General features: G+C 44.5%; 1 protein-coding gene across 2 annotated transcripts in view; it reads right to left on the bottom strand.

The window, feature by feature from the left end:
- PAX7 (paired box 7) overlaps window positions 1-24461 on the bottom strand; it is a 124165-nt gene that overhangs the window by 39473 nt on the left and 60231 nt on the right. For both annotated transcript variants that reach the window (XM_070759401.1, XM_070759400.1), the window contains exons 5-6: window positions 13388-13587; window positions 1351-1516 (exon numbers count right to left, since the gene is read on the bottom strand). In XM_070759401.1, the coding sequence (XP_070615502.1) occupies window positions 1351-1516; window positions 13388-13587 (366 nt within the window). The remainder of the gene's footprint in view (window positions 1-1350; window positions 1517-13387; window positions 13588-24461) is intronic.

The raw sequence follows: 24461 nt of genomic DNA, 5'->3' as shown, positions 1-24461 counted from the left end.
GAACATACATTTCCTAGAGGAGCTGACTGAAAAGAAGGAAAAGAGACCACCAGGAAAGGGATAGGAGACACCCAGGATAGTATGCTAGCTTGTAAAGTCAACAACACTAAGGAATCCAGAAAGGAATTGCAATGCATTTCTGTGTAAACCCCATGGCAATTGTCTGAAGGCACAAAAGACCAACAGATTTGAGCTACTGCTCACTTCCTTGGACCCACCCACCCCACAACTGTAGTAAGGACCTCATCCTTAAGTTTGAGAAAAAAGAGACAGACAACATTCTTTGACCTGGCCTGCTTTAAGACATGCAGATTTCTATTCCCAGCGTGGGCATTTCGGCTTCACACAAGATGGCTGGGTGACTTTGCACGGGTAAAATAAAAAGCCTGAACTTTTCTTACTGGGAATAACACATGAAAAGTATGAAAAATGTCAAATATAGTTAATTCTACTGGAACTGTCTTCATCCAACAGTGGAAAAATAAAAATATACCCACTGAAGAGGATTAATAGAAAAAAACAACAATTTGTATGGAAATGGACAAACTAACAATGGAGATAAAAAAATAAAGATGAATCAGAATATTATGAATAGGTTCTATTGTTCGCTGGGAAAAAGGGAAATATAAAGATATATAGTCAAAGAGAATAAAAATGTGGAACTAGAAGAAAGAGGATCGGTTAGAAATGTAATAAAAAGAGATATTGAAGTAAGATCAATATATAGTATATACACTGCTCAAAAAAATAAAGGGAACATTCAAAGAACACATCCTAGATCTGAATGAATGAAATATTCTCATTTTAATACTTTGTTCTGTAAAAAGTTGAATGTGCGCAATAGCATGTGAAATTGATTGTCAATCAGTGTTTCTTCCTAAGTGGACACTTTGGTTTCAAAGAAATTTGATTTTACTTGGAGTTATATAGTGTTGTTTAAGTGTTCCCTTTATTTTTTTTTGAGCAGTGTATTATGTATAATAATAATTATGGTTGTAATAGGACTGACTGAGTACAATAAGAAGTATGAAACAGGTATGTCCCCCAAAGTCCAATGCTTTTAAATGTTCGTGTTTGCATGTTTGTGTTAAAATAAAGAAACATTTTTAACAACAATAAAGAAGACTTCTGGACTTCAACTCCAAGAATACTGTCTGGAGAATTCTGGGAGTTGAAGTCCACAAGTCTTATAGTGGCCAAGTTTGGGGAACCCTGGTTCAATCTTTTCTTAAAACGATTAAATTCTCAGTCTGTAAAAAGGACAGGCCTATAAGGTTTCCGGTAATACAGCTTTGCAAGGAAGTAGAATTAGCTCAACCTATCGAGCCTACCTGGGAAGACTCAGCTCACCTTGGGAGAGAGTGGTGGTCGGATACGTTGAATCGGGCAGCTGGTAGGGTGGCAATGTTGGCATGCCGGTTGGGGGGAAGCCACCAGGCAGGAGATGGTTGAAAGCAGCCAGCTGATTGGCCCCAGCCTGCTTGCGCCAACGGGCTCTCCGGTTGCTGAACCACACCTGGGGAGAAAGAGGCGGAGCCTGTTACTGGCTGTGCACCATCCATCTGATACATCACCAATGGGGAGAAAGAAAGGCATCTTATAGCATGAGACTACAACTCCCAGAATCCTCAGGAAGGCAGAGAACAGAAACGTAGAAGACTGATGGCAGAAAAAGACCTCATGGTCCATCTAGTCTGCCCTTATACTATTTCCTGTATTTTATCTTAGGATGGATCCCAGGCATATTTCAATTCAGTTACTGTGGATTGACCAAACACGATTGCTGGAAGTTTGTTTCAAGCATCTACTACTCTTTCAGTACAATAATATTTTCTCACGTTGCTTCTGATCTTTCCCCCAACTAACCTCAGATTGTGCCCGCTTGTTTTTGTGTTCATTTTCCTATTAAAAACACTTCCCTCCTGAATCTTATTTAACCCTTTAACATATTTAAATGCTTCGATCATGTCCCCCCTTTCCCTTCTGTCCTCCAGACTATACAGATTGAGTTCATGAAGTCTTTCCTGATAAGTTTTATGCTTAAGACCTTCCACCATTTTTGTAGCCCATCTTTGGACCCGTTCAGTTTTATCAGTATCTTTGGGAGCTGAAGTCCAGCAGTGCAGCAGATAAGGGAGCTGTTGGTTGAAAAATGGAGAGCAGTAACAGAGAATTAGAAAATACAAGTTTTTTGGTCTCGCAGTTGCTGATCACTGACAAATTCCTACCTTCCGAGGCAATATTTGTCAAGCCTGGCAGCTTGAAGTCATCTGGACTTCAACTCCCAGAATTCTCCAGTCAGTTGGCTATTCTCACATGGGAATTCTGGGAGTTGAAGTCTACATGACTTCAAGGTTGAAAAACACCATTTCTAAAGGACAATCACTCTTTTCTACACCTTTTCCTTAGGTAGATATAATGACATTTTAATAAAATATTAAATACACAATCCACAGGCAAACGCAATGTGCCATTTCTCTGCATGAACATCGCCACCTCTTGATCTGAATCTTGGCGGCTCCTTCTTGCCATTTTTTGGCCTGGCAGTTGCTGGTCAGCGGTCACTGACAAATTCCTACCTTCTAAAGCAATATTTCTCAGGCTTGGCAACTTTCAGACATGTGGACTTCAACTCCCAGAATTCCCATGTGGAATTCTGAGAGTTGAAATCCCCATGGGGATTCTGGGAGCTGAAGTCCACATTCCTTTAAAGTTGCCAAGCTTGAAAAAAACACTGTTCTGAGGGACAATCAATGACTTTCCCCCTCACACTTGTGAATAGTGACTTTTTAATAAAATATTAAATACACAACTCTGTATGCAAACACGACATGCCATTTCTCTGCAGGAACATCGCCACCTCTTCAGTGGAACCTAGGCCAGTTCCGCGCAGCCACAATCTAAGAAGGGAAGCCTTAATTTTAATTTTTTTTTTCTTTTTTTAAAAAAATTGTCAGCCATACATTCACACAGGTTGGAGAGGAGGAGGGGTGAGTGGGGAAATGGTGTGAACAGTCGCAAGTTTGAGCTTTTATGAGTGTCGGCATTGCAGCTGCTTAATATCTCCAAGGCCTCACAGGATGAGCAACGTGATTAAATTTCAGAGCAACTGGAATTTTTAGGGGGAGAAAAAATAAACAGGGGTGAAAAAGAAAAAAAGAAAAAAATAATTCTGTACTCCAGGAATTGGGAAGTGAGAGAAATTGCTGAGTTGGGGGACTGTCACGTAAAAATCTTACTGAAAATATCCCTGGCCCCCTTGTTTTGCTGAAGGAGAACTCTTAAGCCAAAGAACGCTATGTATGTATGTATTATGTATATATGTATATATATATATATATATATATATTGCTAAAAAAAAATAAAGGGAACCCTCAAATAACACATCCTAGATCTGAATGAATGAAATATTCTCATTGAACACTTTGTTCTGTACAAAGTTGAATGTGCACTTGACGGTCAATCAGTGTTGCTTCCTAAGTGGACAGTTTGATTTCCCAGAAGTTTGATTTACTTAGAGTTATAGTGTGTTGTTTAAGTGTTCCCTTTATTTTTTTGAGCAGCGTATATATATAAAATATATTTTACCCTTACACCTAGAGTTTGGGGTTTGAAGACACTGATCTCATCCATTAGCCCAGGATGCAAGATATTTCTTTCCCTGAATTTCCCCTGGCAAAGATTTTTGATGGATTAGATTGGGGAGAGATAAGGCAGGGGGCGGGGGCGTTTTCTTCCTTTTTGGGGGCTGACATGTTATGGACAAGCCAGGTGTGATACCGGACGACAAAGCCCACTGTATCTGCAGTGCTTTTGGTGGTGGTGGATGGGAAATGACGGCATTAATTTAAAATGGCATTTTATTTATTTTATTTTTTTTGCTGCTATCTGAGATTCTGGGCCCCTGGGGATATTCAGTTGCTTCCCATACTCTGGGAAAGGAGTTATTGGTCTTTATATGAACGTACCCAGCCTCTCCTTTCCCAACCAAAATTGGCAGAGTCAAAAAAAAAAGTCTTTACCCCCCCATCCCCCAAATCGGGCATAAGAAGCTTTCCAAATCCAATCAGGTATACAAAATACAGAAAAACAGAGCTGCAAGGGGACCTCCTATATATAGCAGTGATGGTGAGCCTTTTTTAGTTCCCGTGCCAAAAGGATGTGTGAGCGTGCGCTAGTGTGCGTGCACGTACCCACACTCATTCCCTCCCCTCTATGCATGCACTGCCCCCTGCACATGCGCAACCTACCCACCCCATGTACACTCACGGGCCTCACTGAAGCCTCGGACAGTGAAAAAAAGGCCAAATGTACAAACTGGAAGTTCAGAATAATAGTTTTTGGCACTCCGGTGGCTTCAGGGAATCTCCCTTTGCCCATTGTGATGTTTTTGTCACTCTGGGACTTAAGGGAAGCTTCTCTGAAGCCTCCAGAGGGCAAAACGGCCGTTCCCCAAGGCTGAAAATCAGCTCGTGCAGGAACGGACATAGGGCAACACTTCCAGTATTGAGTTCCTTACCAGTATGCGCCACACTGCGCACCAGTAGGAAAAATTGTGATGCGCGCGCAGCTCTGAGTGACTGGTGGATGGCACATGCATCCCGATGAGATAGAGGTAGAGTGCTACTGAAGCTGACTGCTAGATCTGCAGGTCAGCAGTTCAAATCTCATCACCGGCTCAAGGTTGACTCAGCCTTCCATTCTTCCGAGGTGGGTCAAATGAGGACTGGGTTGTGTGGGCAATGGGCTGGCTCTGGTAAAAAGTGCTATTGCTAGACATGTTATAAGCCGCCCTGAATCTAAGGAGAAGGGTGGCATAAAAATCGAACGAACAAACAAACAAACAAACAAATTTTGGTTCTGTGCATGCGCAGGAAGCAAAATCTCACAAGAGTATGTACGGAGACAAAAAAAATCACCGAAGTCCTCTTGCAAGACTTTGCTCCCTGCTCATGTGCAGAAGCAAAATCTCGCCGTGACGCGCAGTCCTGCCCACCGGTCACCCAGAGCTGCGCATGCATCATACCAGTAGCGGCAGGAATGGCAATCCCCGCCTAAACGCTTCACATGCCCTCCGATATGGTTCCACGTGCCATAGGTTCACCATCACTGCTATGTACCATTTCGGACAAATTAATGTCCAATCTCGGTTTAAAAACCTGAGATTACATTAAAAAGTACTGTGATGAGAGCCTCCTTATTCAGGCAGAGTATATCCCAGAACACTAGCTGGTGGAGGAGGGGGGGCAAAGTCCAGGAAGCAACTATCTTCCTCCGGGTGGGTGTTCTAAAGAAAAAAAAAGGCACAGCCTCTATCTTAGGCTCAGTAATCTTCTCTTCTGCATTTTCAATTCCTTATATCAGTGCTGGCGAACCTTTTTTCCTTGGGTGCCGAAAGAGTGTGCACACATGCTATCGTGCATGTGTGAGTGCCCACACCCATAATTCAATGCCTGCTTCCCCCGCCCCCCTGGAGGCCCTCTGGAGGCCGGAAATGGCCTGTTTCCCAACTTCTGGCGGGCCCAATAGGCTCATGTTTCCTCCTTCCCAGGCTCCAAAAGCTTCCCTGGAGCCAGGGGAGGGTAAAAACGCCCTCCCCCATCCTCCCGGAGGCTTTTTGGAAGCCAAAAACACCTCTGTGCAAGCCAAAAATCAGCTGGCCAGCACACACAGGCACATTGGAGCTGAGCAAGGACAACGGCTCGCGTGCCAGCAGATATGGCTCTGCATCCCACCTGTGGCACCCGTGCCATAGGTTCGCCATCACTGCCGTATATTATACACAGGGAGTCCTTGTTTAACGGCAGTGCTGTTTAGCGACTGAAATGACAACGATGCTGGGAAAGTAACATGGTGTCAGCATTTGTGCACTTCACAGCCAGCCTCATAAAAATGACAGTGAAATTGCAACCACAATCACACGATGTCTCGTTTAATGATTGCATTAATTAGCAACGGGGTTGCCAGCCCCAGCTGCGGTCATTCAGCAAAGATTATCTGCAGAGTTTAAGAATAAAAATTGGCGGCTACAATCCTGTCTCTAGGGGAAAGAAGGCAAGCTAAGGAACAGGAGGAAGTTTCACAAAATCAGGAGCGTGCCTGGCTGCTTCCTGCCCTCGAGGTTCCACTGCTCCTGTCTATGGAAGCTCCACCTGGCATATATCTCAGGGATAGGTATCCAATCTGATGTGAGACTCCAATATCTCAGAGGTTGCCACAAAGGAGAAGGAGTCAACCTAGTCTCCAAAGCACCTGAGGACAGGACAAGAAGCAATGAGTGGAAACAAACTAAGGAGAGAAGCAACTTAGAACTAAGGAGAAATTTCCTGACAGTTAGAACAATTAATCAGTGGAACAGCTTGCCTCCAGAAGTTGTGAACGCTCCAACGCTGGAAGTGTTTAAACAAGATGTTGGATAACTATTTGTCTGAAATAATGTAGGGTCTCCTGCCTAAGCAGAGGGTTGGACTAGAAGACCTCCAAGGTCCCTTCCAACTCTGTTGTTGTTATTATTATTATATCACGACCCTTATCCTTTGAAGGACCTGTCTCTCATGGATGTAAAGAAGCAGTATATAGATGATACAGATACATATTAACAGAGTTGGAAGGGACCTTGTAGGTCATGTAGTCCAACCCCCGGTCTCCTGTCTTTTTTATTTTTTAAAATCATCTTCTCCAGCTTGTTTCGTTCTTCCTTCCTTGCTGTTGCTATTGTTGTTTTTCCAATACCGAAAGGAAAAACTGGAGAGTGACAGAGATGGATTCATTGCCCACTGCCCAAAGCCCCCTGGTGTTACTTAGAGAGGTGTGTGTCTGTGTCTGTGTGTAAGGAGAAACTGCAGATGATTTAAAATACAGCCCAGTGGTTCTGACTAACCGCAATTCTCCACCCCACCCACCCCGTGCCCCTTCTCCAAATGGTAGCCTCCCTCCCTCCCTCTCTCTCTCTTTTAATGCTTATAAATCATTTTATGGGTGAATAAAATATACAGGCTGGAGCGGAGCGGGTAATGCGAAACCCACTTCAAAGCAAAGCTGTTTTCACTCCATCACTCTTTAAGGTTTTATCAGCCGCTCGAAGGAGCCTCTCCTGCCATGGGGATCCGCTTCAAAAAATAAACAAGAGCTGCGGAGACCCACGGCTTCCCATACGGCCAACCTGAGAAGAAATGAGAAAATGGGCCAGGGGCCAGAAGGGACAGCGATTTGGAGATTGCCCCAGGCTCAAGGGTTCCCCCAGTTGGAGCGTGGCGGTCGATATGCCTAGAGGCTCGAGAAAATGTCCAGAGATACTTTACGAGAAGAGCCCTCCACTCCTCCACTTGCAACAGAATACCCTATGACAGTGTTTCCCAACCTTGGCAACTAGAAGATATTTGGGCTTCAACTTCCAGAATTCCCCAGCCAGCGAATGTTGGCTGGGGAATTCTGGAAGTTGAAGTCCAGATATCTTCAAGTTGCCAAGGTTGGGAAACACTAACCTATGGAACTAGACTTACAATCCTAGGTTTGAAAAGAACTAGATTGCCTTAAAGACGATCTAAGCATAGCCCATAAAATCATCTATTACTACATCCTTCCTGTCAACAACTACTTCAGCTTCAACCGCAACAACACACGAGCACACAACAGATACAAACTTTAGTAACCAAGTAATTGATGCATGGAACTCACTACCAGACTCTGTAGTATCATCACCTAACCCCCAGAACTTTACCGTTAACACTATCCACTGTTGACCTCTCCCGATTCCTAAGAGGTCAGTAAGGGGCGTGCATAAGTGCACCAGTGTGCCTTCCATCCCGTGTCCTAATGTTTCTCTCACACTAGCATCATGTATATAGGATATAGATAAGATGTGTATAGGATATAGATAGGATCCAAACATATTGTTATATATTGGTATCCTATCAATACGTACTTGAGATTGGACCTGAGTGGAAGGTTTCCACCATGACATTGTCGTGACTAAGGCTAAGCAGAGTTTTCCAGATGTTCATCCATCATGCTCCAATAGCAATATCATTTAGACTTATATACCACTTCATAGTGCTTTTACAGCCCTCTCTAAGCGGTTCACAGAGAGTAAGCAAATTGCTCCCAGCAATCTGAGTCCTCATTTTACCCACCTTAGAAAGATGGAAGGCTGAATCAACCATGAGTCTGGTGAGATTCGAACTGTCAAATTGCAGGTATCTGGCAGTCAGCAGAAGTAGCCTGTGGTACTGTACTCTAAACACTGCGCCACCACGGTGCAAAGCCAACAAAGCCAGCTTAAGAGTCCACCACCGCTGCGCTCAAATTTTGTTTTAACTCCCCCAAACCCAACCCAATCCTTCTGCCTAATTGTAGGAAGCCCTCTCAACGTACGGCCATTCAACGTTACGACGGCACTGGGTGAAAAAGTTGACTTATGACCATTTTTTCATGGTGGTGACCTTTTCGGCATCCCCATGGTCACGTGATCAAAATCTGGATGCTTGGCAACTGACTCACATTTATGACGGTCACGTGATTTTCCCCTTTTGCGACCTTCTGCTGAGCCAAGTCAATGGGGCAGCTGCATTCACTTAACAACCGTGTGACAAATTAGCAATTGTCTTGAAACAACTGCAGTGTTTTCACACACATATACCATATTTTTCGGTGGATAAGACTCACCTTTTCCCTCTCTAAAAGAGGCTGATAATCTTATACTGTACTCTGAATGTAGATTCCCCCCCCCCCAGCCCTACCTAGCTGCTAACGATCTTCCTTGTGCTCTTTCATTGTTTCTCTCTGCGAAGAATGCTTTCCAAGCCTTAAGTCTTTGCAGGGTTTTTTCCATTACTCTAACTTGCTCTGAGTAAGTTTCTTCCCAGCCCTAACCAGGTGCTAAGGATGTTCCCAGCTCTTACCCTCTTACTTACTTACTTACTTACTTACTTACTTACTTACTTACTTACTTACTTACTTACTTACTTATTTATTAGATTTGTATGCCACCCCTCTCCGTAGACTCGGGGCGGCTCACAACAACAATAAAACAATTCAAGACAAATCTAATAATTTAAAAACATTTAAAAAACCCGTTATTAAAGCAGACATACACACAAACATACCATACATAAATTGTATAAGCCCGGGGGAGATGTCTCAATTCCCTCATGCCTGACGGCAGAGGTGGGTTTTAAGGAGCAAGCTTTTAAGGAGCAAGCTCTTTCATTGTTAGTCTCTGCAAAGAAGGTTTTCCAAGCCCTAAGTCTTTGCAGGGTTTTTTCCATTGCTCTACTTGCTCAGACTGTTTCTTTCCAGGTGCTAATGATGTTCCCAGTTCTTACTGGCTTGCAAGCTCTTTCATTGTTACTCTCTCAGAATAAAAAAAAAAACTAAGCCCTTAACCAGGGGATAAAAAAAGTGCTGAAGCTGACCCGACTAGCCAGATGAATACCTGGTAAGCAGATTCTTTTCCCTATTTTCCTCCCCAAAAACTAAGGTGCGTCTTATACTCCAGTGCATCTTATACTCCACAAAATATGGTATATGCATACACTGTATTTTTGGGAATATAAGACGCACCTCCGGCCCCACCCCAGAAGAGGGTGGAAATGTCAGTGCATCATATACACCCAATACAGCCATTTTTGGCCTCCCGAAGCCCCACCTAAGTGTCCCATTTTTGCAAAAGATGGGCCTGTTTTTCACAAAACGGTGTGCGTAGAGGGTTTGGGAGGCCTATAGAGTGTTCCTGGGGGCTGGGGGAAGGCAAAACCATCTCTGTTTTAAAGGAAAAAAATGGCTATTTTTCGCCAAAAAAGGGAGGGGGGTTTGCCTTCCCCCAGCACTCTGTGGGCCTGCCAAACCCTCTGCGCATCCCATTTTTGCAAAAAGAAAGCAGGCTGTGTGTCGCAAAAATTGGGGCGTTTTTGCCTTCCCCCAACCCCCAGGTTTCCCAACTCCTCTGCATGCCCCGTTTTTTGCAAAAACAGTTGAAAAACGGGATGCACTAACACTTTTTTCTAACTTACCTCTTTGAAATCTTGGTGCATCCTATACACCAGTGAGTCTTATAGTCCAAAAAATACAGTATATGCCTGCCTGCCTACCTACCTACCTACCTATCATCTAATCTCTCTCTCTACCTACCTACCTATCCACCCATCCACTATCTATCTATACAGTACGTATCTATCTACATATCTGTCTGTTAGTCTATCCTATTTCTCTCTGTCCCCCCCATCTACAGTACTTATCTATCTACATCTGTCTGTCTATCTCTGTCTGTCCTTCCTTCCTTCCTTCCATCCCCCCTCTCTCCCCCTCTATCAATCTCTCTCTCTCTCTTTATTCATCTATCTACCTACCTATCCATCCGTCCATCTACAGTACGTATCTATCTACATATTTGTCTGTTTGTCTGTCCTATTTCTCTCTCTCCCACCCCCATCTACAATACTTATCTATCTACATCTGTCTATCTGTCTCTGTCTGTCCTTCCTTCCTTCCTTCCATCCATCCCCCCTCTCTCCCCCTCTATCAATCTCTCTCTCTCTTTATTCATCTACCTACCTACTTACCTACCTACCTACCTACCTATCCCTCCATGCATTATCTATCTCTACAGTATGTATCTATCTACATATCTCTGTCTATTTATCTATCCTATTTCTCTCTCTCTCTCGTTCCCCCTCCCTGCCCCATCTACTGTACCTATCTATCTACATCTGTCTGTCTGTCTATCCTTCCTTCCTTCCATCCATCCATCCGTCCATCCGTCCGTCCATCCATATCTGTCTGTCTGTCTGTCTGTCTGTCTGTCTGTCTGTCTGTCTGTCTGTCTGTCTGTCTGTCTATCTATCTATCTATCTATCTATCTATCTATCATCTATCTATCTATCATTTTTCTCTCTCTCTCTCCCTCTCCCTCTCTTGGAGGTGGGCTGCCCCCCGCTTTGGACTGGTTCAGGCAAACTGGTAGTTCTGACCAGTGGCTGGGCCTGCCCACCTGTTATCCTGTCCTATATAACCACTGTTTTTTTCTATTACATACATGTATGTGTGGGGTGGTGAGGTGTGTGTGCAGCATGCGTATGTGTATGCCAGTGTGTTCACATAAAAAAATGTTCACCAAGGTGATCTTATGTCGTCTTATCTTATCCTTCTCCATGGCCATCCTACCCCCATCCCTCGCTCCTCCATTCCCAGGCTCAATGTTTAAATCTTAACAAAGCGAAGAACTCCAAAGATCAACCTGCACGTGGCTAATTTTTCATTGAGTTCCCTTGTCGCTAAGGGAAGGAAAGGGAGAAGGGTGGAGAAACACACACACACACACACACACACACACACAGAGTTTTGGCTCCTTGTTTTTTTTCCAAGCTGCCATCCAGGATGTCTCCAGAGCCAGTAAAAAGATCCTTTTTGATACCCAGAAAATTTTAAAGGGGGCAGAATGGTGGGAAGATGCGGACGGTGCCAGAAGAGTACTAGGGGGGACACGAGAAAACCATGAGAAACACAGGGAAGCGAACAGCTGCTGGAAGTGGGCTGGCAAAGGAGGATGAACGTAAAAGAAACAATCCTTCAAACTGCAGCTTTGGATTTTGGATAGAGGACTTCCCTCTTTCCCTAACCACACTGTGGACACTTGAAATGTTTCAAGTAAAAGAAGGCTACTCTCGGTAAAAATACCCCCCACCTTTCTAAAATGGTGAAAAACTTTCATTTTTCATTGATTATAGTCCCCAAAACTCCGTTAAGAGGCCAATATTTATCCTGTCTTCGGAGAAGAGTGGCATAGAAGTCTAATAAATTATTATTAAATTATTATAATAAAGACGCCAGTTAGGTGAACAGCCCTTCAAAACTCTGTATGTGCCAATGCACCATTAAGGTTAAATTATACAGAAGTCGCTGCTTTGTTAACTCCCCTAGAATATAACTTTGGGCCCGCAGAGCCTTCCCACAAGGTGGCAGAGTGAAGAAGAAAAAGAAAGTTTTCTCCATCCCAAAACCAGCAGGGAAATCTTCCCTTCCCTATAGGCCGTACCCTTGTTCTGGCTGCACAGGTGCCTTTTCACCCTCTGTGCATACACAAAACCCTTTGCGCATGTGCAGAGAGTTAAAAACAAGAAAATGGTGATGTCTGGGTGGGTGGGCGGAGCTTTGTGTTACCGCGGTTACCAGTTCTCCGAAATACTGGTATACTTGGACTGGGCCAAACCAGTAGCATTTCACCCCTGCCCCAAACCCTTGAGATGAACAGTGGCCAATCCTTTCTTCTGCCTTGCACAAATTTACAAGGGTCGCCCAGAAAGTAATACACCACATTTTTTCCCCTCAGCCTACAGTAATGGTACGAATGCGAAACTTTAGAAATACATTATTTGAATTGTCAGGAGTGCGTGTGTAAATTTTGTGTTTCTTCAGACAGATAGCATAGCTGCAGCAGTGTTTCAAAATGGAGTCTGTAAGTGATGTACGTTACAAGCAGAAAGAAACTGTTGGGAACATTCACAAACGTTTGTGTACAGTTTATGAAGAATCTGCAGTTGACAGAAGTATGGTTAGTCGCTGGACACAGAGGTGAGTCCATTAGAAGACAGTGCACAGGGCAGAAATGGCTTCGTGACCAGAACAAGGAGTGGTACCGACAGGGCATACACGCCCTTGTGTCTCGCTGGAGGAAGGCCATAGAACAGGACAGAGATTATGTGAAAAAATAGCGAGTGTAGAAGAAACATCGTTCTTTCTTGTGTGTAAGTTTCATTGTGTTCAATAAATAATTGTTGAAGAAAAAAATGTGGTGCATTACTTTCTGGGCAATCTGTCTGTCTGTCTGTCTGTCTGTCTGTCTGTCTGTCTGTCTGTCTGTCTGTCTGTCTGTCTGTCTGTCTGTCTATCTATCTATCTATCTATCTATCTATCTATCTATCTATCTATCTATTAATTATTTGGATTTCTAGCCTGCCCTTCTCCGTACAATCCTTTCACATCCTCACCTGTGCCAGATTTGAACCCAAAGGTGATCCGAGAATTATCAACCAGATTATTAAAATTGTAAAAAGTTGGCCAAATTCTTTCCCTCTCTCTGACTTGAGATCTGCACGCGTCCCACTATTTTATTTTATTTTAAAAATTAATTCTCAGTAATTCTCTTTTGCCCTAATGAAATGAGTGAATAGGTGGGAAAAACCAAGGGAAATATTATTATTTTTTCAGCCAGGACACGGCAGAGGGGAGAAAAAAGAGAAAGAAAAGCCGTCTCCCTATAATTTTTTAAGAGTCGGTATGCATCTGGGGCGATTCCAGTTTTTAAATTCTTGGCAAACCCCCCCCCCCCGACAATGGCATGCCTTTTCCCACAGCTTCCCTTCCAACCCCAAGGCAGATGTTTCCCGCTGACCTGGACCCGGGCCTCGGTCAGCTTTGTTCGCTGGGCCAGCTCCTCTCGAGTGTAAATATCTGGGTAGTGGGTCCTTTCGAAAGCTTTCTCCAACTCTTCCAGCTGTTCGGCTGTGAAAGTGGTCCGACTCCGACGTTGTTTGCGCTTCAAAGGAAGGTCCGGTTCTGACTCAACATCAGAACCGTCATCCAATCTACCGCCTGGTTGGGGAGGGGGAAAAAGAGAAAAACAGGGTTAAAAATGGGAGGCACGCAGAATGGAGAGGAACTGTTGAGAGACAGGTTCACATTGGGAAAATAAACAAATCATTTCCATTTCAGCGGGTGCGTCCTTAGTCATTTACCAAGCGAGTTTCATTTATCAATTAATTTTTTATTTTTTAAAAAAATAAAATAGGCTTGAGATCTGGCGAGTCTAAACAAAAGAAGAATTGGGGTGACAGGAAAGCACTATTCCAGTATTTGAGGAACTACCACAAAGAAAATCAGATTAGTTTATTTTCCAAAGCAGCAGAAGGTAAGACAAGAAATACGGTTGGAAACCATTATTGAGAAGACAAACAACCTGGAATTAAGGAGAAACTTCCTAATAGTGAGGGCAGTTAACCAGTGGAACAGCTTGCCACCAGAGAGTGTTCATCACTGGAGATTTTTAAGAAGAGACTAGACAAGCATTTGTCTGAGATGGTAAGGGGTCTCCTGCTTCAAAAGGAGGATGTAAATATCTGGGTAGTGGGTCCTTTCGAATCCAAGTTGGACTTAAAGCAAAAAGAATACAGCCCCTTAGTAGGCTTCGGCCTACTCACATACACCCACACCCATAGGCTGCCCCCTTCCCTTCAGTATCCAACAGACGTGTGAACTTCAATGAGAGTTGAAGTCCACTAGAACAGTGTTTCCCAACCTTTTTTGAGACGCGGCACATTATTCATATTTTCAAAATCCTGGGGAACATTGAAGGGGGCGGGGGGGCAGGCTAAAGAAAAGTTTGGACAAAAAAACCCTCTCTCTTCCTCCCTTTCGCTCTATTTCTCCCTCTTTCTCTCTTTTCCTTCCTCCCCTTCTTTCTCTCTCTCCATCCCTCTGTCTTTCTTTCTTCCTCTCTTTTTTGCTCTCTTTCTCTCTCCCTCCTTCCCTTCCTCTATGTCTTTCTCTCTCCCTTGCTCTCTCTCTCTGTCTCTCTTGCTATCTCTTTCTTGCTTTTTTCTCTCTTTCTTGCTCTCTCTCTCTCTTTCACTGTCTCTTGCTATATGTCTTTTTCTTTCTCTTTGCCTCTCTTGCTATCTCTCTTTCTTTCTCTCTCTCTCTTTCTCTCTCTCTCTTTCTCTCTCTCTCTGCCTCTCTTGCTATGTCTCTCTTTCTCTCTTGCTATGTCTCTCTTTCTTTCTCTCTCTCTCTCTGCCTCTCTTGCTATGTCTCTGTTTCTCTGCCTCTCTTGCTATGTCTCTTTCTCTCTCTCTGCCTCTCTTATATGTCTCTCTTTCTTTCTCTCTCTCTCTCTCAGCTGACTGCAAGTGGGAGCCCTGACGGCGGCAGCTGGACGTGCTGCTGGACGCCGTATATGCCAGGCCCGCAGCCCCAGCAATTACGGCGTCCAGCAGCACGTCCAATTGCCACCATCGGTGCCTCCACCCTGGAGCTCTCCTCGAGACTGCCTGCGGCCGCTGCCATCTACCCGCCATCTCCCCGCAACTGCCATCTCCCCGCGACTGCCTGCGGCCGCTGCAGCCCCCCCCCGCCCCCACCACCATCTCCTCACGACTGCCTGCGCCGCTGCAGCCGCCACCCACCCACCCCGCTCCCACCGCCAGTGCCCTCCCGCCGGGCCCCAAAGGACACTTGCTGCCGACGCCAGGGAAGCTCCAGCTGGGCGGGGCGCTGCTGGTGCCTCCGACCTCCCGGTTCCTGCTCGATGCCGCGGTTTCTGGTGCTCTCCTGCTGGGCCCCAAAGAAGGAAGGCGGGAAAAAGGCGCGAAGAATGAAGCTCTCCTTCTTCCTGCCTTCCTTCTTTGGGGCCCAGCAGGAGAGCACCAGAAACCGCGGCATCGGGCAGGAGCCGGGAGGTCAGAGGCACCGGCAGCGCCCCGCCCAGCTGGAGCTTCCCTAGCTTCGCGGCACACCTGGCTGTGTCTCGCGGCACACTAGTGTGCCACGGCACACCGGTTGGGAAACGCTGCACTAGAAGACCTCCAAGGTCCCTTCCAAATCTATTCTGTTCTGTCCTATCCTATCTGGCCATTTGGCCACCCATGGCCTAAACTAGTGGTATCCAACAGTGGCAACTTTTTAAGACCCGTGAAACTTCAATTCATTCAATGGCCCGCTTGGGTATTCTGAGAGTTGAAGTCCACAAGTCTTATAGATAGCCAAGTTTGGACTTAAAGCAAAAAAAGTACAGCCCCTTAGTTGGCTTCGGCCTCCCCCTCCCCAGGCTGCCCTCTTCTTAAAATTGCCAACTTTTAAGACCTATGAACTTCAATTCCCAGAATTCCCTGGCTGGCATGCAATGGCCTGCTTGTGTATTCTGGGAGTTGAAGTCCACAAGTTTTCTAAATGGCCCAGGTTGGACTTAAAGAAAAAAGAATACAGCCCCTTAGTAGGCTTCGGCCTACTCCCCCCTCCTCTACAGGTCTTCAGTTTCCAACAGTGGCAATTTTTAAGACCTGTGAACTTCAATTCCTAGAATTCCCCAGCCGGCATGCAATGGCCTGCTTGGGTATTCTGGGAATTGAAGTCCAGGAGTCTTATAAATGGCACAGGGCCAAGTTGGACTTAAAGCAAAAAGAATACAGCCCCTTAGTAGGCTTCGGCCTACTCACATACACACCTACCCACAGGCTGCCCCCTTCCCTTCAGTATTCAACAGACGTGTGAACTTCAATGAGAGTTGAAGTCCACAAGTCTTATAAATAGCCAAGATTGGACTTAAAGCAAAAAATAGTAGAACCTCTAGTAGGCTTCGGCCTACTTACCCACAAGCCTGGACCTAACTCCCAGTCACAAGGCAGCCATGTCCCCTGTCTCTCAGGTTCCCCTCCCCAGGGCTGAGCCAGCTGAGTAATTAGATATAAATATAATAAATTAGATATAAATCTAATGAATTAAATTGAATTCCCAGCTGCCCCAAGGAGAATCCAAAAATGGCAGCAAAAAACCAGCAGGGCCTTACAAGCCTCGGCCTGCTCCTCAAGCCATTCCAGAACTCATAGCCTCCCCCCCCCCAATTCTTTCCTCAGAAAAGAGCCCACCAATGTGACACCAGGCTCAGCTTCCCTGCCAAGAGGATGAGGGCCTCCTGGCTTCCTCCTGGCTCTTCTGCAGCCAGGTGCAATTCTCACCATCATTGAGTTTTTTTGTTTTTGTTTTAAAGCAGGTTCAATTTTGTTTAGTTTTAAAGGAACAGGCAGGTTGCTAAGGACGGCAAGGTGATCACTTCCTGGATGTTTATTTTTATGTGAAAGGACCGCCCTTTGCTTGTAGCGTCGCTGCGGCGTCCTTTTTTGTAAAAATAACAATGTTTATTTTTACGTGAAGACCTCCCTTTGAAAGAGCTGGGGAATCCGTCCCACGAAGAGATTCCGGGGGCGGAGCCTTGACATCACTGGCAGGTTGCTAAGGACGTCAAGGTGATCACTTCCTGGATTCCATGGAACCTGCCGGTGACATCAAAGCTCCGAATGCCAAACGCGACCCCGAACTTTGCCCCAAGTTTCAAAAAATTTCGGGTTCGTGTTCGGCATACCGAACACCACAAAATTCAGTACAGACCCGAATTGTGCGGGTTCGGTTCGCCCATCACTATTCATAATATTTTAGCTTTCTCTTTGTTTTATTCTTGTAAGCCGCCCCAAGACCGCGAGGAGAATGGTGGCCTATAAATAAATCAGATAAACAAATCAAATAAACAAATAAATGGTGATGGAGCGTTCTAAAAAAAAAAAAGCCATTCTGCCCACTGACTCACAAGAAGACCCACTGGTTTGCAGAAAAAAGCCAAGCTACCCACTGACTCGCGAGAAGACCCATTGGTTTGCAACAGTCAATCTGTTTGCAAGGGTGAACAACAAGAGGGGGCTGTCATAAGTGGCGGTGTTGTGGTTAGCTCTGGTCCAGCTCCTGCCCCAAGGAATATGGAGGTGGATGTGGGGGAGACATCCACATGCCGCAGGCCTGTTTTGCTCCCATTAGAATCTGCCGACGAAGTCTCCTCTGACCAAGTAAGCGTGAGTGACAGGGAAGAGGGGAGTTTGGCAGACAGCCCAGGAGGAGATCAGTCATCTGTATCATCCCTGGATTCTGAACAAGAATTAATGACACATCCACGCATGCGAAGAGTGATGCACAGGAGACAACAACTGAAGGATTATTACAAGAGAAAATGAGGCCACCTGTGGTTGGGTGGGGCTGCTGTAATTAGTGCTAAAGCTAAATGTGCAGCCTGGTGTTTTAGCCTCATGACAGTTTATCTGATTCATTGTTTCGTCAAGATCGTGGTTTTTGCTCTTCAGGATTGTGTGTGGGGACTCTCTGGACTTTAGAATTGGACTCAATTTCCCAGTTATTGGGTGAGCAATTGGACTGCATTTAACCTGTGCCTTGTGTGTACCAGAAAATCTCTTTGACATTAAAAAGGGAGCTGTTTCTGTTTTTCTGTTTATAAAAAACTTTGGGGTTTTCCTTTTATCGTGTGGTGTGCGTCTTCCTGGACTAATTACCCTGTAATTACGGGCAGTTGAGACATGCCGGCAGAACAGGCAGGAGCTGCAATTTTGTCATTTTGACTTCTTGGGGCGTGTTTGGGTTCACCACAACTTTGAACGGTCAGTAAGCAAGCAGTTGCAAATCGAGGACTACCCTGTGTTCCGGAAGTCAGGGTCACCATTCTCCTGTGTGTGTGTGATGGAAGAGGCGATCTCTCATTGAGGGCAGCATCGGGGGGGGGGAATAAACTGACACCCACTTTTTTCGGATAGCCTCTCAGATATGGGAACAAAACCAGTAAACAATCACAACTAGGTTGCAAAAATGCAGGTGGCCACCAGGTGGTAGCAGCTCCCCTTAAAAAAAGACTTTCCTGCCCTCTAGTGTTGGGCTAGAGCTTCACAGTCCTATTTTTTGCTAAGATTTTGAAAAGCATTTTTTGTTTGCTTGTGAAAATTGTTAAATAGTGGGGAGGCCAAAGGATGGATTGGAAACAGCTTCTGATGGTAATGAAGTGGAGCACTTCAGCTACTTTACTAAATATATTAACTATTTAATAATATATTAAATATAATAGGATAAACTCTGGTTGTTCAGAACTGGGGTCCCTTCCTCATCTTCCAGGAAAAGAGAAAAAATCTGGAGACATTCTTTATCAACCATTCACACAAGGGCAGGAATACCGAATGTTCTGAGTCTGGCCAAGATCTGGATTTGAAGTACAGGTAGTCCTCGACTTACAACGTTCAATTAGTGACCGTTCAAAGTTGCAACGGTGTCAAAAAAAAGGGGGTCTTGTGACCATATTCCACATTTATGACTGGGGCAGCTGGTCACATGATCAAAACTGAGATGCTTGGCAACTGGTTCATAGTTATGACGGATGCAATATCGGGGGGTCACGTGATTCTTCTTGTGACTTCTGACCAGTGAAGTTCATGGGACAGCCAGATTCACTTAAAGACCATGTGACTAACTTAACAAGGGCAGCGATTCTTTGTTAAGCTAGTCACACCCGTTGTTAAGTGATAATGAAAATTAAAGACAAAGAAGGTGCAGAATATTATAAAGTATGGGCGAAATGTTATGATTGGATAGAAAATGAATACATATATACAGTAGTACCTCTACTTAAGAACTTAATTCATTCCGTGACCAGATTCTTAAGTAGAAAAGTTTGTAAGAAGAAGCAATTTTCCCCATAGGAATCAATGTAAAAGCAAATAATGCATGCAAACCCATTAGGAAAGAAATAAAAGCTTTGAATTTGGGTGGGAGGAGGAGAAGGAAAAAGAGGAGGAGGAGAGTAGCTGCCAAAGGAAGAAGGTGAGGTGAGGGGAATCAAAAAAATCTGAAACTTTAAGGCTTAAAAAAAAAAGAGGGACTCTGAGGCGCCAAGGAGGAACACGTGCCTCCCATACACTTGGCATGAGGCTGCCTCCCATACACTGCACCAGAGAGAAACCCAGGCGGGCAAGAGGGGGGAACCTCCCGCTCCTTTGACCGAAAGGCGGCTGCTGCTGCTACCTGCTTCCTCTTCCTTCCCATGCTGAAGGATCCCTCTCCTCTTGCTCGCTCGCTTTGTAGCCATAGTTATTGTGGTGACTCTGGCTGAAGCCGAGTTGATTTGGCCAGGACGAAGCGCCCCCTTTTGCCTTTCCACACCCAGACGCTCCGGGGGGCAACCTCACACCGGGTGTATGGGAGGCAGTGCAAGGGAGTCACCACAGCGAAGTGATTTATTCCCTCTCCAAACGCCCAGAGAAAAGAAAACGCTCCGTTAGCTCTGGACTGCCAAAGCCTCCTTAAGCGCCACCGAAAGGCTCCTCTGGCAGTCCAGAAAAGCCCGAGATGGCCAGGATTAAAGAGGAAATGGCAGGAAACTGGCCGGGCCTTCGTGCCGCTCCTGGGAAATTTTTCCAGGCTTGGGTTCTTAAGTAGAAAATGGTTCTTGAGAAGAGGCAAAAAAATCTTAAACACCCGGTTCTTATCTAGAAAAGTTCTTCAGTGGAGGCGTTCTTAGGTAGAGGTACCACTGTATATAGAAATTAGTATTACAGTATATAGGTTATCTACTATATAGTGTATGTACACACGCACGCACAGCTCTTCTAAAATTATACACATTCAACCTCATTTACTGCAATAGGAAAAACTTATCCAGATCCCAGAAGGGAAAAAAAGAAAAAAAAATTCTACCAGTTCTGTGTACCTGACCATCCCAGTAGGAGCCCATCACTGGCCTGTCAGAGTCACTGCAAGCTACATATTTGCTATTTACAGTCCGGCGCAATGGGCCAGATTTAAACATCCCGTGGTTCGGATTCAACCCACCGGCCTTCCGATTGACACCCCAGCTTTAATCCGACTGATAAAAGCTCTTCCAGACTTCTTCCAGAATGTCACTTCCTCCCGCGTGGCCCTTGTTTTCTCCCTCCGTCCAACGTGAGGAGGAATTATTATTTTTCCCCCTCCCCGTCCTTCCTTCCCTCCGCTCACAACCCGCGCAACGCTTCCCTCACTTCAGAGGGACTCTCACCCTTGAAGTTAAATTAATCAACAGGATTAGGCAGAAATTGGCCACGCTGAAACCCTCCATCTTTCCACCGGCCCTCAAAGAGCACCGAGGAATGGCTTAGTTTCCCTCAAGAACCCTTCAGTCGGCCTGGAAGGATTTGTTGTTCGGGCCGAACATGGAGACGCATTCATTAAACGACGGATGGCTGGCGTGTTTGGACAGGCAGGCTCCAGATCCTTTCCTCTCGCCTTCCCTTCGCCCCCCTCCCTTCTGGTCCCACCTGGATATCCGTCACTGGTTTCCCGGTGAATTCCCAACCTGGAGCATGCTTGCCAAATTCCTGATCAAAGCGCGATGTTGGCAGGCGGGGGGTTCCACTTACTGGCCCCTACCAGTACATCTTGTGGGATAGTCATGGGCACACATGGGTCCGGCAAGTGCGCAAACACACGCCCGTCAGCATGTGAGTTGGCTTTTGTGCAAGCGAAATCTCGTGGACGAGATTTCGCCAATTTTCAGCGTTTTTTTGCCTGTTCGGAAAAGAAACCACCAAAAATCAGCAAAATCTCTCACACGAGAGCCTCCTTACATGAGATTTCACTTGCTGTGTATGCGCAGAAGCGAAATCTTGTGTGCGCATGTATCAGGGCGCGGAGATCCATGCACATCTCAATTTCCGCCACCGGAACCCCGATCCCAGTCATACTGGCTGCAACCCATTACTGGATGTTGGGAGTGGCAATCCGTTGGAAGGGACACCAAGACGGCGAGAAACTGGGGGTCAGCGCTTGCGAGCACATTAGGAAGACGTGGTAACACTCAATCAAGAGCCCTTAATGAAGCATCTTTTGATACTATTGAAATAATTATAAGTCTGTCCTGGCCTGTAAATACAGAATTCCTTGTCGCCACAGCTATCCAACAAAAAACAGTGTTTGGGGCAATTGCAGATAACTCCTTGGTCTGTTTACTTTGGTTGCAGAAGTTGGGCATGGTTTCATGGCTGGTCTAGAGAAAAGAAGGACCAGGGGGGACATGATAGCAGTATTCTGGGGGGGGGGGCTGTCAACTTATTTTCCAAAGCCCCAGAAAGCCATACAAGAAACAATGGATGGAAACTAATCAAGGAAAGAAGCAACATGGAATTAAGGAGAAACTTAATATTTTTCATTCCATTCCATTCCATAATTTCTCTTCTTTTTTCTTCTCCTCGATTCTATTTTTCATTCCATTCCATCTCTTCTCTTCTATTTATATTTCTATTCTATCCTTATTCTAGTCTATTTCTATTCTATTCCATATTTTTGCCTCTCCTCCATTCCATTCCATTTCTATTCTTATTCTATTCTATTCTTATTCTATTCCATATTTTTGCCTCTGCTCTATTCTATTTTTATTCCATTCCATATATTCCATTCCATATTCTATTCTGTTCTGTTCTATTCTATTCTATTCTTGTTTTGAGGAAGCACAGCAAGGTAGCTATTAAAATGCGCCTGAATGCAAGCTAACTGACCTTTTTAAACTGAGCTTCCAATATGCGAGACGAGGTGGCGATTTGGATCAAATGATATCCTGCAAAATAAAAACAACTCTACCCCTGATGTAGTTTATTTTTTTTTAACTGGCAAGATGAAGTTCTTGATTGCTAGAAAGAACCAAAATGCATCTGATTCATTTTGGCTTCTTCTTTCCCCAACCTCTCCTCCTCACTCTTGCCCTCCAGGCAAGTTTTGATTACAGTTTAACATAGTTTAAGGTTATATATATATATATATATATATATATATATATATACTCCTTCAGCTCCAGGTATATATACTGTATATATATATTTGATATGCGTTTTAATCTAGTAATATTCTGGTTGTAGCAGAATGAGAACGCACATTGGCAAGGTGGACCGAGAATACCAAACAGACAAGACGGCGGGTCTAGAAAAATAAAAAAGTCATTTAAAGCTCAGCTGGGGATCAGCATCAGAGGCGCTTTGTCAATGGCCAATGCAGTGCCTGAAACTAGCCAGCTGTAACCGAAGCTGCAATACCTGTTTTGGAGTTTACAACAAGGTTTTGGGTGGAATGGAGTAGGCTCTGTAGAAGATAATTCTTCTGTCAATAGTTGTTCCAAGAATCACACTTAGCAATAACGCTTAGACTTATATATTGCTTCATAGTGCTTTACAGCCCTCTCTAAGTGGTTTACAAAGTCAGCCCTGTTGCCCCCAACAATCTGGGTCCTCATTTTACCCACCTCGGAGGATGGAAGGCTGAATCAATCTTTTTTTAAAAAATAAAAAAGCACCTTAAAAGCATAAATACATAACACATATACCTTCAATGAATATGTAAAGTCTCTTATATAAAAATAGTAAAGTATCCTAAATCACATTTCAAATCACAAATTATTTCATATAAGTGGGGGGGAAAGGAAAAACTAAAAAGATGAAATATAACTTCAATGGCTAATTTTAATTTAATGAGGGGCAGATTAAGCAATTTTCCTTTACTTTTCAATTCTAATATTCATTTTCTTAACTCTTAAATTCCATTTCCAACCTATTCCAATTTCATTTAAGTATATGTTTTATATATACTGCTCAGAAAAATAAAGGGAACCCTCAAATAACACATCCTAGATCTGAATGAATGAAATCTTCTCATTGAATACTTTGTTCTGTACAAAGTTGAATGTGCACAACAGCATGTGAAATTGATTGTCAATCAGTGTTGCTTCCTAAGTGGACAGTTTGATTTCACAGAAGTTTGATTTACTTGGCGTTATATTGTGTTGTTTAAGTGTTCCCTTTATTTTATTATTTTTTGAGCAGTGTATATATCTAATGCTGCCTCCTTTTCTCTTTTTGTCAACTCTCAATCATATTTAAGGCTGAGTCAACCTTGAGCCGGTCAGGATCGAACTGCTGGCAGTGGGCAGAATCAGCCTGCAATGTTGTATTCTAATCGTTGTGCATCCTGGATGGATTTATATACCGCTTCCCAGTGCTTTTTACAGCTCATTCTAAACAGTTTACAGAGTCAGCCTCTTGCTCTCAAACTATCTGGTTCCTCATTTTACCCACCTTGGAAGGATGGAAGGCTGAGTCAACCTTGAGCCGCTCGGGATCAAACTGCTGGCAGTGGGCAGAGTCAGCCTGCAATAGGACATTCTAACCACTGCGCCACCAGGGTTCTATCATCAATTATGTGGCCCCATTGGTGTCCACAGAGAGTGGTCAACCTCTTGCACCCAGGGGCAACTTTGAAGTGTGGTTCTCAATGTAAGTTTGGAGGCTAGGAAGTTCACGTCCCTCTGGACAAATAGCTTCTTTTTTTCCAATCACTTCACTTCCAAATCTCTCCCTGAACCTTTTTCAAAGCCTCCTTAGACTCCTTCAACTTCTCATCAAAGCTATCCTGAATAGAGGTTTGGGATGTTCCTCAAGTGATATATTTATGGGCCTTCACCATGAAAGCGGAGCATTGTATCTCCGCTGGCAGAATTCGCACCACATGTCAATCTAAATGGTGTTGTGGAGGCACCCGGGTTTACGCACCCACATCACGAGTCTTCTAAATCAAGCTTTAGAGCTTAGGCTTGACAGATGAAGGACATCAATTGTGGCTGACCAGGACCTGCCTTTTCTTTAATCCTTCTTGCTAAAATATTAAGCGACCACATTTCAGAAGCATGAATGGAATGAGAGAGGAAGAACGAATGAATGAATGAAGAGGGAGGGAAGAGGGAAGAAAGAAAGAAAGGAGGGAGGGAGGAAAGAAAGGGAAGAAAGAAAGGAAGGGAAGGAAGGAAAGGAAGAGAGAGAGAGGGAGGGAGAGAGGAAAGAAAAGGAAAGAAG

This window comes from Erythrolamprus reginae, chromosome 8, assembly GCF_031021105.1.
Source record: "Erythrolamprus reginae isolate rEryReg1 chromosome 8, rEryReg1.hap1, whole genome shotgun sequence".
Classification (NCBI taxonomy): domain Eukaryota; kingdom Metazoa; phylum Chordata; class Lepidosauria; order Squamata; family Dipsadidae; genus Erythrolamprus; species Erythrolamprus reginae.
The sequence above is the reverse complement of the archived record's forward strand: the minus strand, read 5'-3'. Positions and strand labels throughout refer to the sequence as shown.